A 16,405-nucleotide genomic window follows, 5' to 3' on the forward strand; every position below is an offset into this window, starting at 1 on the left:
GAGAACCTTCAAAGCTCCAGAGCGGCCTGAAGTCTCTTCACAAGGCTGAAAACTGAACAGGTGATGCGGGTTAAGGTTGTGAACTCTGGGTTACAACCATATGCAACCAAATCTCTGAGCCAGAATAGTACGAGTGACAAACAGCAGCCATCCGTCACTGAGTCACACTGCCGCTCGTAAATCAGACAGACAGGGAGCACGCTTTTGGACGAGTCCACAAAGGTACATTTCACTGTTAATGATTATTTACTGTGCGCATATGGTCCCATGTTGTTGTCATTCTATAAAGCTTCTATTTTTGTTGCAGATGAGTTTGCCAGTGAGGAATTCAGGTCAAAATATGACCCACTAATGGAAAAGAGTAACCCTAACCCTACAATAATGACAAAGAAGAATTGTTCGGTCCACACATTATCTAGATTAGGAACAAAAAATCTTTTTTTTTTTTTTTTGAAAAATTGATTACTGAACCACTTACATCCTTTTTCCATATATGTGGTGTAAAAAGTCAGAAAGTGAGCGAGTAATGTCGGTATATTGTCCTTTCATCACAGAGCACAGTGATGTTTTAAAAGCTTTTAAAAGTCTCACTTACTGGCTGTGGTGCTGTCATCTTCCAAATGCATTACCACATAACCATTTTAACCTAATGCCGGGATTCATCCCTTCAAATTGTCATACTTACTGTAAGTCGGAGCGCTAAATGAGGCCCAGATCTGGACAGGAAACACGTCAGGGGCTCTAGGTATTTATTGTTTGTAGGTAGTGGTGGTGGGGGGGGGGTTACTCAGCTGTTGTGAGGAGGAAAACAATTTCCAGACTTGTGGGTGAAGTCTGGAGCCTCTCTCATAATAACTATGACAAAGACAGTAAGCATTTATTGGGTCATAACTGCTCCCTCTGAATTTTTATCAGCTGTAATCGATATTTTTCATAACAATGTACCAATTGCCAATGTGAACAGAATGTGGTTATATGAAAGGTGCAACCTGTTGTGATGAATCTTCTGATAATTATCTCCTGAATCTGAAGCTCCCCTCAGTTTCACAATGAGTTTCAGCTCATTGTTACGCTGTCTGTCTCAGAAGATGGTGGGGACCAAAACCAGAGCTAAACAAGAGCAAATATCAGCCAGGTGGATGCAGATGTGACTCCAGTGAATGACAACGTTGCTCCGTAACTGTTGTGTGTAAATAAGTGCCAACATGTTCTCTATATAAAGGTAATTATGTAGATGTAATGTCACAACTTGATTCCACTGTCTGCAAGTTGCCAAAAGAATTGCAGGTAATTGCAGGTTTAACGTTACTCAACATAATTTGAGGCATTGAGCAAAAAATCCATTACAGCATGAACATGGACATGATACTGATTTCATAAAATGAGTAAATATACCTGTAATCAGATATTGTAGAAGAAAATTAAATTAGTGTTCCTCTACCTAATATTATAATTGACATACTTTACTTTCTTTGCTGTGATGAAGGTTTTCAAAAGGAATTTTGGCTTAAACCTCTGGTTCTCACAGTTTGGTTATCCATCCATGACCTATTGCTTGTTATACAGTTAAATCCTACATGCAAACCCCTTAATGATTCAGATGCAGAGACAAATATAAGCATGACTCGCTGACAGATAAGCCAAACGGGCTGAAGCTTACGACCCTTAAACTACACATAAACAATTACAGTTAACATGTCAAGAGTCACACTTCAGGTCATGTTTGTGTGTGTGTGTGTGTGTGTGTGTAATCTAAGGTGATACTCAATGACCCAAACTTTATTGTTCATAGAATCATCACTCTTTATTCTGGCACCTTTGCATGGAGGTAAAAAATAAATCATAATCAAGCAAGTAAACAGAAACATATGTGCTTCACATACTTAGCAAAACAAGCTTTCAATCAAAAGCTACAGTCTATAAAGGCAGTAGAATACATTTGCACATATAAGGACTCGGTTAACCATATACTAATGCAGGAGCTGGAGCATTATCCATGCCTACTTTGTACACTCTGAGGCTTAATGGCAAAACTGACAGCGTGCCATGAGGATGAAGATTTCCAACCCTCTGATTTTCCCTCCTCTGTTCCTAAATAGTCTCATTTGATTTATTTCCACACCAAGAGGAAACCACAAACTATTTTGAGCTAAAAAAAAAAAAAAAAATCATCTAAAGTGCCATTTTCCATAAGCAATGCCGGCAGTTAGGAGTTAGGAAATTACTGAGCATTAGAAGGTCTAAATCCCGTCCATAAAGATCAACAAATGAAGTCTTGACAGCAAACATGTCTTTTTGTGTGGTTTCTAATCTTTAAGGTATAATCAAATAATCAGAAATACAATAAGCATGCAAAAAACTGACATGAAACCCTCAAAAGACAGCAACACAGTTTTTGCATGAGAGAAGAGGATGTTTGCATTTTCTAATCATTTTTGGAGGTTTGGGGAATGTTGTGGATGCAGCGGGAAACTGCCGGGGAACAGTCGTACTGAAATACTCAGACCATGGTCAGGTGTGGTTTAAACTACGATTCTGTTTAAAAGGTTGCTATATGATCAGATACGCAGCTCCTGAAGCCCCAGGCCCAGTACTGCTTTGTTATGGCTTTAGGTACTACACTGAAGACACCGATCGAACTTTGGATTTAAATAGTGGCAATATATATGTGTTGTTGTTTTTCTTACATCAGTCATGTAAACAGTGACAAACTTGCCTTTTCACTTCCAATGAGTAATGGTTGTTTGTAAAACGCTTATTTCCAACGAGTATGAACAACTTCAACAATCCCTGTCAATTAACCCAATAGTTACACCAAGAAATACATTTCAGATTGGTCCTAGAAGTGAAAAAAATTAGTCCTTGATAAAGAAAATAACACCAAACATGCAAAATAATAACAGCATAGGAAACAGAGAATTGCACTTCAATAACGAGCTTTTAAAAAGCTTATTTTTTTTCTTCTACTGAAGCAGAGAGCTCTATAAATCTGTGAATTTGGCCCCTGGAGATGACAAGCTGCAGCTGAAGTGGTCGCGACCTTTTGGTATCCAACGCCTTTGAGATCTGGCCGAGATACAGGAATATCTACAACGTGTGAATCTCAAACAACTGTGCAAATGGTTCACTGCAGATAGAGGCGAAAAGAAAGAAAATGAGCACAAATTGCACAGATAAAATGAAAACAACTGAAACACTGTAGGCCCGGCTTTCTGTAGTGAGCAGTAATAGTTGCTGTTAGCGTAAATGTGGGAGATCCTGTGACTATGCTACACATGCTCCACATATTTTAATGTTACAGGCATTTGTAAGCTATGTATAATCCATATACTTTATATGTCCCAGGTCGAAAAAATATCCCTTTTCTCCCTTTTATTTTACACAAATTACACCCTGAGATTTAATAAAACAAAATGTCCTTCAAAAGGTTTAAGTTGTGTCCACCACAGTCCACTAGCTCTATCTTACATTTTCAATACAAGCCTCATAAATACAATAATCAGACGGCTATTGAACTGTACTCTATGTACAAAATGCTGCACTTACACTAGAGCATAACATCCTACATATACAGTATGACGGACAGAAGCAGACAGCACATTGACCAATTGCACTGTGACGATCCTAACGGCACGTTTTCAGAAGCGGACGCAGGAGATTTCTCTAGAGCAGCACTGTGAAATTCTCGTGCTTTTACATTTACAGACAGTTTCCAGTATGACACACTTGAAGTCATGCTATAATATTCCTACTGCGTGTGCTGCTGTTGGAGGGATGAGACAGATGAGTGTGCTGTGGCAGTACGGCCTCCTCTCTTGAATAGTATTGCAAAAGTGTAACACCACAATTGAATCATCAATGCTCTCAATAAAATGTATCTGACATCCTCATTCAGATCATCTCTGAAATCAATATATGGCTTCCAGGGACAGCACAACCGGTTCTCCTTACTGACTGCACTACTCTTTATTCTGAGCCTGCATCAACTGGAAAGCTGGTGTTTCTCACAATAGGTTGACGTTTACAGAACAACACTAACGCAGCCCAAGAACAGGAGACACAACAGTATTTACGGTTTGTTTCACTACAGCGGTGACGAGTAATCTGACAGAGGAAATGCATCGAGATATCCAGAAGGAGGGTCTTCCTGTGGAGTATCACTTCGTTTCTTGTGGAGATGTGCCTCAGCATGACATCGGGGACACTACTTAATGTCCATTATACAATACAAAACTATACTGTATGTGCTCCATGTACGGGGAGGAGTAATTAATTTAGACTCAAAACAAACTGAGGCTACATGAGGGACTGAATTTCATCACCGAGGTTGAGATGCATAATCAGATATGAGGAACGGCAGCCTACAGCGTGTTTGCAACGAGGCCTAACATGAAAATGCACTGAAGGTGTCGGTCAGTGGACTCTCTCAGCAGTGTCTTAAAGATGTTGTGCCTTATTTGTTTCATCAGCCATCGTTGCTGCCTGAACTTCCAAGCCAGCCACGTGCACACACTCTCTCTCACACACACACACACACACACACACACGCTGATGTGTCTGATGTCTCCTCCACTTGTCTCCTCCACTTCAACAGAAACCTCACTGTCTGCCTCACCACAACCCACTGCCCTATCCAAGCGGAGAAAGGAATGGTGACTTCTGGGTTTGAATCAGAAGCAAAGTAGCAATTCACTTCTGAATCCTTTCATTTATTTGCCTTTGGCTTCAGCTGGGCAACTTTAGCATGTCCCAGTTTAGCATGAACGTCCACAGGCCTCTCAAAGAAGCTGACTATGGCCGGCTCGTTGAGCAGAGAGGCCAGGACCTGCTCGAATGAAAACGACCACTCCGTCTCGGAGAGGTCAGGCCCTGCATCCTGACTGCTGTGGGAGCCGGAGGTGTAGGAGCTCTCCGGGGTTGTGGAAGCTTCTTCGGGTGAAGACTCCTCCTCTGCAGCAGCAGCAGCAGCGGCGTTGGCAGGCTTTGCTGACTCAGGGGGGCTGCTCGGCTCCTGCAGCCTCCGTCCCACCTCCTCCATCCTCAGGAGGAGGCTGGTGACGTGGGCCACGGCTCGATACAGAGATTCCTCCTCTGGATCGCCATGGAAAATGTTGTACATGGTCTTGGAGAACTGGATGAACTGAGTCTAAGATAAAAAATTATTATAATAAGCACATGTTATACATCTCCAGATAGTCTGACACATCACACAGGTCATTTTAGAAGATTTTTTTAGCCACTACAGGAAGAAAATAAACCCAACATGGACTGAATTACCTGGTTAATTCGGGGTAGGTCCTTGATTGTTTCCTCTTTCTTAAGTATTTCATTTTGCCATTGTTTCAGGTAAGCCTGCAGGTCCACTTTTCCTCTTCCTGTCAATTTCACACACAAACTCTACAATACCACACAGCACTAAGACATTTGCAAGTTGTTGTTTTAGCTGTGGAGTGTCATTGAGCAATATAAATGAAATCCTACCTCTCTCAGGGCTTTTTCTTATAACACCATCTTCAGGAAGATCGAATGCTGAAATACAAACGCAGCATGTGAACAAACTGTACAGAGAAATGCTCCAAAAACAATCATTGCACCGGGAGAAATAAGGTAAGCGTCAAGACAGAATTATGACAGAATTTAGCAGGAAGGTTTCAGAGGAAAATAAAGAGTAAAGAGGCTAACCAGCGAGTCTACTCAAGTGAGAAGAGTCTTCAGTCACTGGAATAAAGTGCAGGATTTTTTGCTCCTTTAAGTGCAAAGGACTACCTGTGAAAGCTAGAAGAGATCGACTGTGAGTGCACTGAGGGGAAGATAAAGAGACAGAGGAGCTACATGAGCAATGTAGATGAAATTTCATTAAGGAGACACACAGATGTCCATATACACTGAGTTACCAGTTTATTAGTTAGAGTCTAATCTCCTGCAATAGATTGTACTTCTGTGAAGTTTTTATTGGCAACGTGTCAAAGTACTAACTCTGAGGTCATGTTGCTTATGCTGTAGTTAGTGATATAGTTGTATTGACCTGCATTGTGTTTCTAATCATTTGTTTACATTAGGGGGTAATAAACTGGTAACTGATTGTTATGTACAGTATCATTATAATAGTATAAAGAAACATTCATATGAAAGACTAAATAAATTCAACAGACATCCATGCAAAATACTGTTGTACATAAAATAAGGCGTTTCTAAAAATTATTTCACATGTGCTGTACTTGCTGCTCCAACCCCCACCAATGTCTGTATGTGTGCATGCATGCGTGTCAGTTTGCACTGCTGGATTAAACAATTACCCTCCCGGGCCAGCAGCGTCATTATATTTGCCCAATAGCTTTGCGGTGCATTAGTGGCACAGCCTGCGGAGTGCCATGTTAGTCGTTTGGTACATCGCTGCCATGAAATCTGTTGCTAATATTCAAGACTCAAGAACACAATCTGCCTTAAATGACTGTGCTGACCTTTTAGTTTCCACCTAATATCTAAATTATCATCAAATGGGCAGATTAATTGAACACTCTCCAGAGGATCAAAATCTGGCCTTTCCCTTGAGCCACCAATACATCCAACGATCACCTTCTAACTACAGTTTGGCTGTGAAAACATTTAAACTAAATCTCAAGTCACACACAAGATACAGCGTAATGTAACAGCCCATTCTCCGTGTGCTATCATGTTCATGCTCCACTAATCAATCCTCTCAGTCCTTGCATTAACATTTTTAGCACTCCTATCTGTAATATTCAGAAACACCATTTCACACTGTGGCGTATGCAGAACGCCGCAGGGTTCAGCAGAGATGTAGCAATAAGTTAAAAAGGTACAACAAGACATTTCATTGTCCCTGTGACCAATTACAACACGGATGATGTCACTGTGCTGTCCCTCCTAAATGAAGCTGATGAGTGAATACAGCTGCTGTACTGTGTGCTTGGACTGGCAAACCTGCAGAGTCTCAGCTCTAAAATAGCGCATGACTTCATTTCCTTGATCAATGGTGCATTTGGCCCAGTTCCCATGTCAGACTTTGATGTGGGCTCCCGCTCAGTCCATGAGGGCTCAGGGCGGTACCACTGTGAAATCAACAAGCGTTTGAAGTCCCTCTGGATGACTTTTTTGGCTCGCTCTTCACACTTTCTGTAAGTACACAACTTTGCAGAATATGCTCGAGGGGAAAAAAAACCCACGATGCACAGCGCCGAGATGTCAAACAAAGCAATGACAACAGTGGAAATTTGAATCAAACAAAACAATGAGCATGTGCTTTTGTCTTGTGATCAAATATGTTGATTTGATCCGACAGAACTCATATACACAAGAAGCAAACCACAAAAGGTCTGCTTCATTACTCTGTGTATGTGTTTACACTGCGCATAGAAATATTACTGTCCAGGTAAAATGATATCACAAGACTGCCAACCCACTTATCAAACAGCCCTCGCACCCTCCAAAACCGTGGGACCTGTCCTTGGTGCTGAAGCAATCTGCACTCTCCGTGAGACATAAAACAAGCTTTTCTGCTTGATGTTCACTAGCCGGGCAAATCACAAACGGTGACTCAGTGCCCTTCTGCCGCGAAGCTGTCAGTTGTAATTTGAGCAGTTCTGCCTCACCACAGATCCTCTTTGTGGCGAAACTAGCCCACTGTAAAATGCCCTCACAGCTCCTCACACCCATCGTTGCCATGGCAAAGTTATTTCACCCAATGTGGACTATTCTTACCCCTGCCTTCAAGCACACACTGCCACATCATGCAGACAAGAGCCACACATTCAAGGACAGTTTTCTCCCCCAGACAGTGTGCTTACTCCACAAATGCTGAGTTATGGAGTGGTTTATTGAAATGACAACTCATACATTTCTAATCCTGTCAGCCTCAGACCGATGTAACTCTATCTGACCTTGTGTTTTACTTCAGGCTACCTCTGTGTGCCTGCTGTATCTGTGTTATTCTTGTCTCATGATGGCATTAGGTAGAATTTGAAGACTGTAAAGAATCCAGTCTGAAAACATTTGCAGCACTTGAACTCTGAACCTGCACGACTATATCATCACTGTGGATATGCTGTGAGAGAGATGGGTCTCAGTGGCTCAGATTACACACTGGGTTAGTGGATCATGTAGACTGTTGATGTTGGTTTTATCACTCACCTGGTGGCAGGTGCAACTTGAAGAGGAATTTCAGCTTATTCGTGAAAGATCCGCAGTACAAAATGTCTGCGGGAGAAGCAACATTTAAATTATAGCGGTGAGGATACCGAGGTTAACGGCTCCATTAGTGGAGAGCAGAGATCGAGTGAACTCACCAAGGGCGCAGCAGAACTCCTTAAAGTTGATGAGGCCGTCCTGGTTCTCATCAATCAGGCGGAACATCCAGAGGGACAGGGCACTCTTGACGCTGCAGAAAGCCCAGGGCTCCAGCAGGGAGAAGAGCACGCTGAACTGTTGGAAACCCAACTGGTACTGCTCCAAATAGGCCAGACTGGGGTCATGATGGAGCAGAGCTGGACTCTTGATTGTCCAGTAGCAGCAGAGGAAATGCTGCCTCTGAAAACAGGAGACAAAGAAAAACATGACATGCCTATTCCTCGTTTTTTTTTTTTTATTATTACGTCTGTTGACATTTTTGTACTATGACACTGAAGGTAATATATCATGTCTTTTACTCACTTTGAACAAGTTATAAAGCTCATCAAGCTGTGAGGCATTGAATCTGACTTCCTGAGACACCACCCGAATCTGAAAATAAATTTCCTCTCATACTTAAAACCACAGTAACAAAGCAATTACACTAACTACTGTTAACTCAAAGGCCACTTACGACATTCTGTTTGGTTGTATCCTCCAGCGTCTGGATCACATGCAGTTTGTTTCTTTTCCGTGAGCTCTCGACTTCCTCTGAACGGATATTTCCATATTTCTGAAACAAAGCGCACCGAGTTAAACCAACCACAACACTCACTTCAGTGAATAAGACCGAAATCCTGCAGTACCTCATAGGCCTCTCGAATCAGTTCACTGATATCCACGCTGAAGTGGGATGATTTATCGTTATTGCCCACTGAGGCTTGCTGCACTGTTGGAGGCAAAGGACTGTCTTTGTTTGTCACACTGTCAAAGAATCTGAAATAGTGCCGTCAGAAAAAGAGAGACACTAATTTACATGGAGATCATATCAAAAATACATTCAAGCTGCTCTGCTTGTATTCACACACACTTGTTGAGGATGGTGACAGCCTCGGCGTCGTCGTGGCAGCTGATCAGAGCCTCCATGTTGTAGTCCAGCACCGCCAGGCCGAGCTGCAGAATGGCTTTTATGCCGTCGTAGAAGAAACAGTCCACCACATTCACTGCGCTCTCTATGGGCAGGACGCTGATGAAGAGAGTGAGAAACCAGGACAAGGACACGGACGAGAAGAAACTCAGGTCCGTCATGTGCTCCACCAGCTGGGGGAGGTTTTCTCGAATCAGGTCCTCGAACACCGCCTGGTCAACCAAAGCACCTGAGGAAAGATTGGCGACTTTTTTTTTTAGACAACCACCTCATCATTGATTATTCAAATTTTATGTCAAATGATGAGCAGAAACAGCATAAGAATGGCGCCCTTCGCTTTGCCACTCACCAATAATTCGCCGATTGAAGTAATCTGGCAACATCCTCTCACAGACAGCCACTAAGAGCCAGAAAGCCTCCTCTTCTTTGGCGTAAAGCAGGAGGACTGAGGTGAGAATGTTCATGGCCTGAAAAGTAAACGAAGACACGCAACAAGACAGATTACTTCAGTAGTAAGTATAAGCCCATAATTGTTTACCATAACCGTCACCTCACCTATAACAGCATAAACATAAGTTAACTAATTTACCATTACAAATAAGATAAAGAACGCTCATGAGAGCAAACTGGCTGGATACTTTTTGTGTGCATATTTATATATTTTTTCTGTGATTGCAGGCCAATTCCTGCACTTCACTCAAAGCCTCTAAGAGCTTTTGAGTGTTTGTTATTGCTGTCAAATAGGGATCTTCTGCGAAAGAACGAACCGAAAGAAATCAAAGTACCTGGCAGTAGCCGATTTTAGGGTTCCTGGATGCATAGGCAGTAAGGACTCTGCGTAGAGCGGAGATCCCTGTGTCACTCTGAAAGGCAGGGTGCTCTGGCAGAGAACGGTGTAAGTCTCTCTCGATCTCATCTGTAGCCAAAGTGCTTGTGCCCAGGGACTGCTCAACCAGCTCAGTGTAATAACCGGGGTGAGTGGCCATGTCGTTGACAGCTCCTACAGAGGCAGGACCACAGTCAGTCCAGAAACAGATGCAGCCGAGATCCCACACCAAACATGTTTTACTTAATTATTTATGTTCAGTGGGCACTTGATTACTTAACACTTTGAATCATGCAAGGCTTCATTGTCAAATCACTGACACTGCATACCCCATGCTGTACGCAGTTTCTGCTGTATAAATACCTGAAAAAAGCATCCACAGCTCTCCTCTCAAGGCCTCGGGAACACCACGGACAATCAAGTCTCGTGTCTTCCTGGTGAAGAACATACTCGTGCCACGGCCATATTCGGAGAAATGGATGTTCCAAGACTGCTCCTTCATCTTTTCTTTAAGCTGTCAGTCACACAGATAGCACACACACACACACACACACACACACACACACACACACACACACACACACACACACACACACACACACACACACACACACACACACACACACACACACACACACACACACACACACACACACACACACACACACACACACACACACACACACACACACACACACACACACACCACACACACACAAAAGCTTCTTGTATTTCTGAACTGATGCAAGCTTCAGCTTAAGGTTCTGGTGCATTATAATTATATCAAGGTAATCCAATCACATTTTGTGAGTGAAAGTGAAGTTTTTTCATAAAATGCAGATGGCATTATGTTCTTATTTTTTACTAAATTCTGATATTTACCATTTTGGGGTCAAGGTTTTCAACATCCTGGGGGTGGAAAACAGTCATGAGAGCCTCTGTGCTCACGGCCTTGCTGCTGTCTTTCTGTCCCACCATCAGTGTTACGTCCTCTGGGTTGTCCTCAAAGTGGTTGATGAGTGACTGGCACTCGCCTCGTATGGCCTTAGTGATAAATACATCGTTGTTTTCCATTGTCAGAAACTACAGCAAACTACAGAATTATCAGTACGTAAAGAGCACAGTGGCACAAATAAAACAAGAGTTAAAACGTGTTACCTCTGATGAAGCAGAGTGCTGAGGGCTGGCACTAATCCCACACCTGCTGCGGATTGTGTTGGCCAGCCGCTGGTAGTCCCGCACCTCAGAGAAACGCAGCGCCCTCTTGCCTCGCACGCACACCGTTAAAGCCCTGCTGCTGGAGTCTGGCTTCTCAACATTAACAACCTGAAAGAACGTTGGCACACCACAACGCCATATCTCAGCTATTCATCAGTATGCAGGGTGCTACCTGAGACAGTACGTGATTGGCCAGTATTGCCGCCTTTGTCTCACTTTACCTCTCGCATTGGAATGATGATATGGCATTGGCTGCCGTCCTGGCTGGCGAAACACAGGTAGTTCTCAGACAGGCAGATCTTGCCAAGAGTATTAAAATGGCTGAAGGGCACCCACAGGAAGCTCTCATGCACCTCTAACAGGTTCTCCTCTCTGGGAAGCCTGAAAAACGTCCGGAACTGCTCGCTCTTTGCGTGTGCTTCTAGGCCTCTGTGGGGGAGGTGAAGAAGAAAGTCATGAGCAGAGTGCAACGTTTAAGTTTTCAAAGAACAGGCTTTCAGCAGCCTCCAATGCACAACAGTCTCACACTGTTAAGTAAGTAAGTTGATAAATACTTGGCAAAGGTAGTGCCATGTAGGACCTACCTGCCTCTCCGGGAAGGTTAAAACAAACACAAATGCTATTTGACTCGACTCAGACTTTATATTCACGCTGGTTCTTCAAGTTGGCAGCCAGCACTAACAGGATCATGTAAAGCTGTGTCCGTGTAGCAGACACACAGTACCTCTTGGTAATTTGTAGGGGGTCGGAGAGCGCTGGCTCTCTCTGGAACGCCTCTTTATCAAAAAGACGCTTGATAGAGTAGTCGGCCAGCTGCTCCATGATAAGAAATGTTTCGTTGAGGTGCAGCAGCATGGAGAAGTAGTGATCCTCCCTGTGAGCCAAGACGTGGATGCTCTCTGTCAGAATAACGTTGGAGGTTTTCTCCAGCCTCCAGATCTCATCCCAGGAGATGACCAGTTTCACTGCGGGGTCATCACAATAAATCAAAATGAAGTCAGGGATAAAGGCTCACAGCTGCGAGGACAAGTATCTTGAATGAATGAGTGTTATTATTTTTTCTCTGAAATGCATTGCAATTATTAAAAATGTCTAAATTAAAAACAAAAAGTGAAGATTTTCATATCATCATTATGAAAATTATTTAAATGTCACTCAGCGTCATGAAATTCTGTGTAATCTGTCATCCACACTGCTTTTCAAGGCTGCCTGTACTGTAGGGTCTGTTATAATGGCTTTTTATCAATAATGGAAGCTGTCATTACCTAGAGCTATTTTCAAATGAAAAAAATGTTCAAAGAGTGTTCCTTCCAGGCTATAAGAGCCCGCTGCAGTGGCTGTCGGCGGCTGCCACAGCCAGCTTGACCACCAATCAGCATTAACAAGACAAATGGCAGCTCATGCTATTAAATGGCACAAAGCAGACTTACCCTCAGATCCCAGCAGGTATGAATAGAAGCACAGAAAGTTTGTGCTGAGGTAGAGCCAGCCCTGGCAGGGCACTTTGCCTCTCCAGTAGCTGCATGAGTAATATGTGACCAGCTTTTCCTCCGGTGGCAGCTCGAACCACTTCTCAAATCTCAAAAGTGCCTCTCGGAACTTCTCTGGGTCGTCCTCCAGCACCAGGGAAGTCTTCCCTTCCTCCGCGATAAGACCCTGACACATCAAACATCGTGTTACTGCAGACCGAGGGTGATACTCCCTTAAAGCTGTTCGAATCAATACTTTTTTATCAACACAGGAAAAGATGACTGCATGTAATCTGAAAGGCGACGTGGCCAGAGAAATGAAAGTGACAGTCAACAACATTTTACAACAATTAGGAGGCCATTATCATACACAGTATCTTCTAGCAGTGTGATTAGAGCCCTTCTGAGACATTGTTGTGTTAAAATATTGGATGTGTGGGATGTTCTGAGTCTCCGGTAAAAAAAAAAAAAAGAAAAGAGAAAAAAAAAAAAGGATGTCTTACTCTAATCTTGCCCTGTACAAAGCTGGTGATGTCTTCACTGGAGTCAAACACAGACAGCGTCCTCATGATGTTCTGCTGCAGCCAATCCCAGTGCTGAACAATCTCCTCTTTGGTGACACCTGACCCACCATCAAGAGAGAAAAAGGTTATAAAAACTGACGCCAAATAACACAATTTGTTTTTTTTAGTCTCTCAAGAAAAATAGACTTGTTTTAAAGCTAAACGAATTTTACTATAAAATCTTTTAACTTTAACTTTGGGAATATTGGCTTCATTGCTGGTTCTGACTGAATTTTGCTGGACTTCAGTACATGAACAGTAAATGTGATTTCCAACATGTGACTCGACTATGACTATGCCTGAAATGACCAAGATAAAAACACAGTGACGTACCGCATGCTATCGACCAATACACTTGTGAGTCTGGCGTGTGGTGTAGGATGCGGTAGGGAGCAACCTTGGACGTGGAGTCCAACACGGTATCCAGAGTTCCCACGAGGAGGCCTGTAACATACAGTGCATCGATATTTTCAACCAAAACTGATACACATGACCTTCAGCCACGTGGCGCCTGTGAAAATCAGAAGGACAAATATCAGATTTGTAAATGATATCAAGAAACTAAGAACGAGAAGAAATACCTTTCTTTGGAGGCCGATTCACTGTTTGTTAAGAGGCTGTTTAACTGCTGTGTTTGCTGATAAACATTGGCCATTTGAGAAAATATGAATAACTTAAGCTAAGTCAGCGACTGCCTGGTGTTAGTGAGTGTATCAAAATACCTTTCAAATCTATCTTTTATTTATTCTTGTGGACAGACGGTGTAGAAATGACACATCCCTCGCGTCATACAACTAAAATTAGCAGATCTGTTACCTTTACACTTCTCTCAGACATGCCCTCCATGAATAATTAACAAGGTCGCTGTGCAACCCCACTCATGCACTGCATCAGCATTAGACTGGTCTGCTGCTGAACCTGGATCAGCTCTGCACACGTTCTCCGAGCGCAGCAGCTGGGCAGGATCAAGCACAGTTCACGTAATTTATGTTCTCATCGGTGTAGGACAACATCGCACAGAAGATGACAGACTAAAACACATGAAAAGGATAATTGGCATAAAAGGCTTTTGTGCTGGAGAGAGCTTCAAGTGCAGCAGGCTACATGTACAGTCAGGTAGTATTTAACCTCCACTATCATTAAACCCGCCATCAGTCCTGTCGTCTTCAGCTAGAAAACCATTCATTATCATTAATTATCTATTAATTACCTTACCACCGTTGCACTGTGACATGTAGTTAGAAACTGTAGGCTACAATCATTGGTGGTGCATGTGTATTGGTGACAAAGATGTCGTAACGTTGAATGTGAAATACTCCGTCCTAAAACTGTGAGTTTAAGTCCAGTTATTCTCCCTCGAGGATTATTTGGCTTACAGCAAGGAAATGATACAACCAATTAATACAGTTCAACATGAAATTAAGAAATAAAATCAACAAGAATCAATCAAATGAATACCTAATAATCAATATGCAGTGGTACAACATAACAATGACTGTTCCTTCCTGCTAATAACATTCCTGTCCAGTTACTATGTTTTCATGTCATTGATATATACGTTCACATTCACATTTACGTAACAGGAAAACAGGAAAAGCTGTTATACCAGCTCTACAAAATATCTGTGGTAGTGTTCAAATGATTAGTTGATGATTCATTTAGTCAACAACCACTTTTAGAATTAATAAAGTAATTTAAAAGGGAAAAATGCAAGATATTAACTTGCTTTGGCTTCTCAAATGAGAGGATTTGCTGCCCTTTTCAACTTAAAATCATTGCAAATTCAGTAACTTTGGGTTTTGAACTCTTGGTAATAACAAACAGATTAATCAATAGTGAAACCAATCATTAGCTGCAGACTGTAAAAACTACAGCCAGGGTTTTCTCTCCATGCCAAAAATACTACATCCCCTTTCAGCACAGCTATGATATAACCTAAATTACAGTGTGACAACTCAACTAAGCATCAATGTCACCACAGAGTCGCTGACACATTTATCGTCCAGGGAGCAGCAGTCCCTGACATTGCAGAGACCTTAGAAAATCTAGGGTTTACTGTTGTATTTCAATCCTGGGGCAGAAAGTGGTGCAAATATTCCCAAACTGACTAACCTGCCCCGGGGCTCTAACGGTGTGACCTAATGTCGCCTAAAGTTTTCAGGCCTGTGTGCATCCTGCAGCATAACCACAGGCTCAGGGCAGCTAAATCCGACTTCCCCCCTGTGCAAACCTCCCCTGTCAACTCGAATAAGACCTCTTCCCAGCGACACCTGCACCAAAGAGAGCTGCTCTCTTGCAGACCGGTGTGTCAACGAGACGAACAGCTGCCCGTTGCATCAGCGGACTGCTGTTATTCGGACACTTTCCTTACATACCTGTTGCTATGAGGTTTTGCCCCTATAATGGGCTCGACAGCAGCACCCGCCCTACACACGGCACACAGCACAGCAGCTATGCAGACGTATGCCGAGTTAACCCGTTCAGAACTTGTTTTCTGGACGTGGTTTTGGCCGCAGCAGCTGTCCCACACATGGGGAGGCGATGATAACATGACCGCTAACGTTACCTGTCAGCCCGCCTCCACCTTCTCCGTACCCCCGTCTCCTTTGCAGGACGAAATACTCGTTATCCTTCTCGGTGACCCACAATTTGAAGGCGTTTTTCAGCAGAATCTCTTCAGGTTTGAGCCACATGTTTTAAAATGTCTCGGAGTTACCTCTCAAATCCACCTGACATGTCACGGTTATCTGTTAACGTGGCCCGACATAAAAACCCGTGGACATTTGTTTGTGTCCGGATCCCTCCCTTCCCACGTCGACAAGAAATGCTGCCAGAGTCGCAAGGCATGCTGGGATTGTAGTTTCTGAGGAGAAGGCGGTCCTTGGGGAATTCATTCTCTTGGACCAGCAATTTCATGAATGAAGTAGGAAAAAAAACTGCTGAATAATTGGATAATTTATTACTTTATTTTATACTTGCTAATCTTTCATTCATAAGCAGTTTCTTTACACAAGCTGCACGTACTACATTTTTTTATTTAAATACACATAGGGCA

The 16,405-nt window shown here is 42.9% G+C and overlaps 1 protein-coding gene across 2 annotated transcripts; it reads right to left on the reverse strand.

Annotated features, from left to right (window-relative positions):
• Positions 1-1,800: 1,800 nt before the first annotated feature.
• Positions 1,801-16,141, reverse strand: tbc1d8b (TBC1 domain family member 8B). Of its 2 annotated transcripts, XM_070844143.1 has the most exons (21): positions 15,917-16,141; positions 13,684-13,794; positions 13,291-13,409; positions 12,749-12,974; positions 12,043-12,283; positions 11,540-11,747; positions 11,259-11,426; positions 10,983-11,144; positions 10,464-10,614; positions 10,060-10,274; positions 9,624-9,741; positions 9,218-9,503; positions 8,994-9,123; positions 8,822-8,920; positions 8,671-8,739; positions 8,307-8,547; positions 8,152-8,217; positions 5,683-5,775; positions 5,482-5,529; positions 5,278-5,375; positions 1,801-5,146 (listed from the first exon to the last, which is right to left on the reverse strand). In XM_070844143.1, the coding sequence occupies exons 1-21, from the start codon at positions 16,041-16,043 to the stop codon at positions 4,706-4,708; spliced, it is 3,417 nt and encodes a 1,138-aa protein (XP_070700244.1). In that variant the 5' UTR covers positions 16,044-16,141; the 3' UTR covers positions 1,801-4,705. The 2 variants fall into 2 exon arrangements, with proteins under 2 accessions (XP_070700244.1, XP_070700245.1); XM_070844144.1 differs by lacking the exon at positions 5,683-5,775.
• Positions 16,142-16,405: the final 264 nt, after the last annotated feature.

This window comes from Pempheris klunzingeri, chromosome 14, assembly GCF_042242105.1.
Source record: "Pempheris klunzingeri isolate RE-2024b chromosome 14, fPemKlu1.hap1, whole genome shotgun sequence".
NCBI classification, from domain to species: domain Eukaryota; kingdom Metazoa; phylum Chordata; class Actinopteri; order Acropomatiformes; family Pempheridae; genus Pempheris; species Pempheris klunzingeri.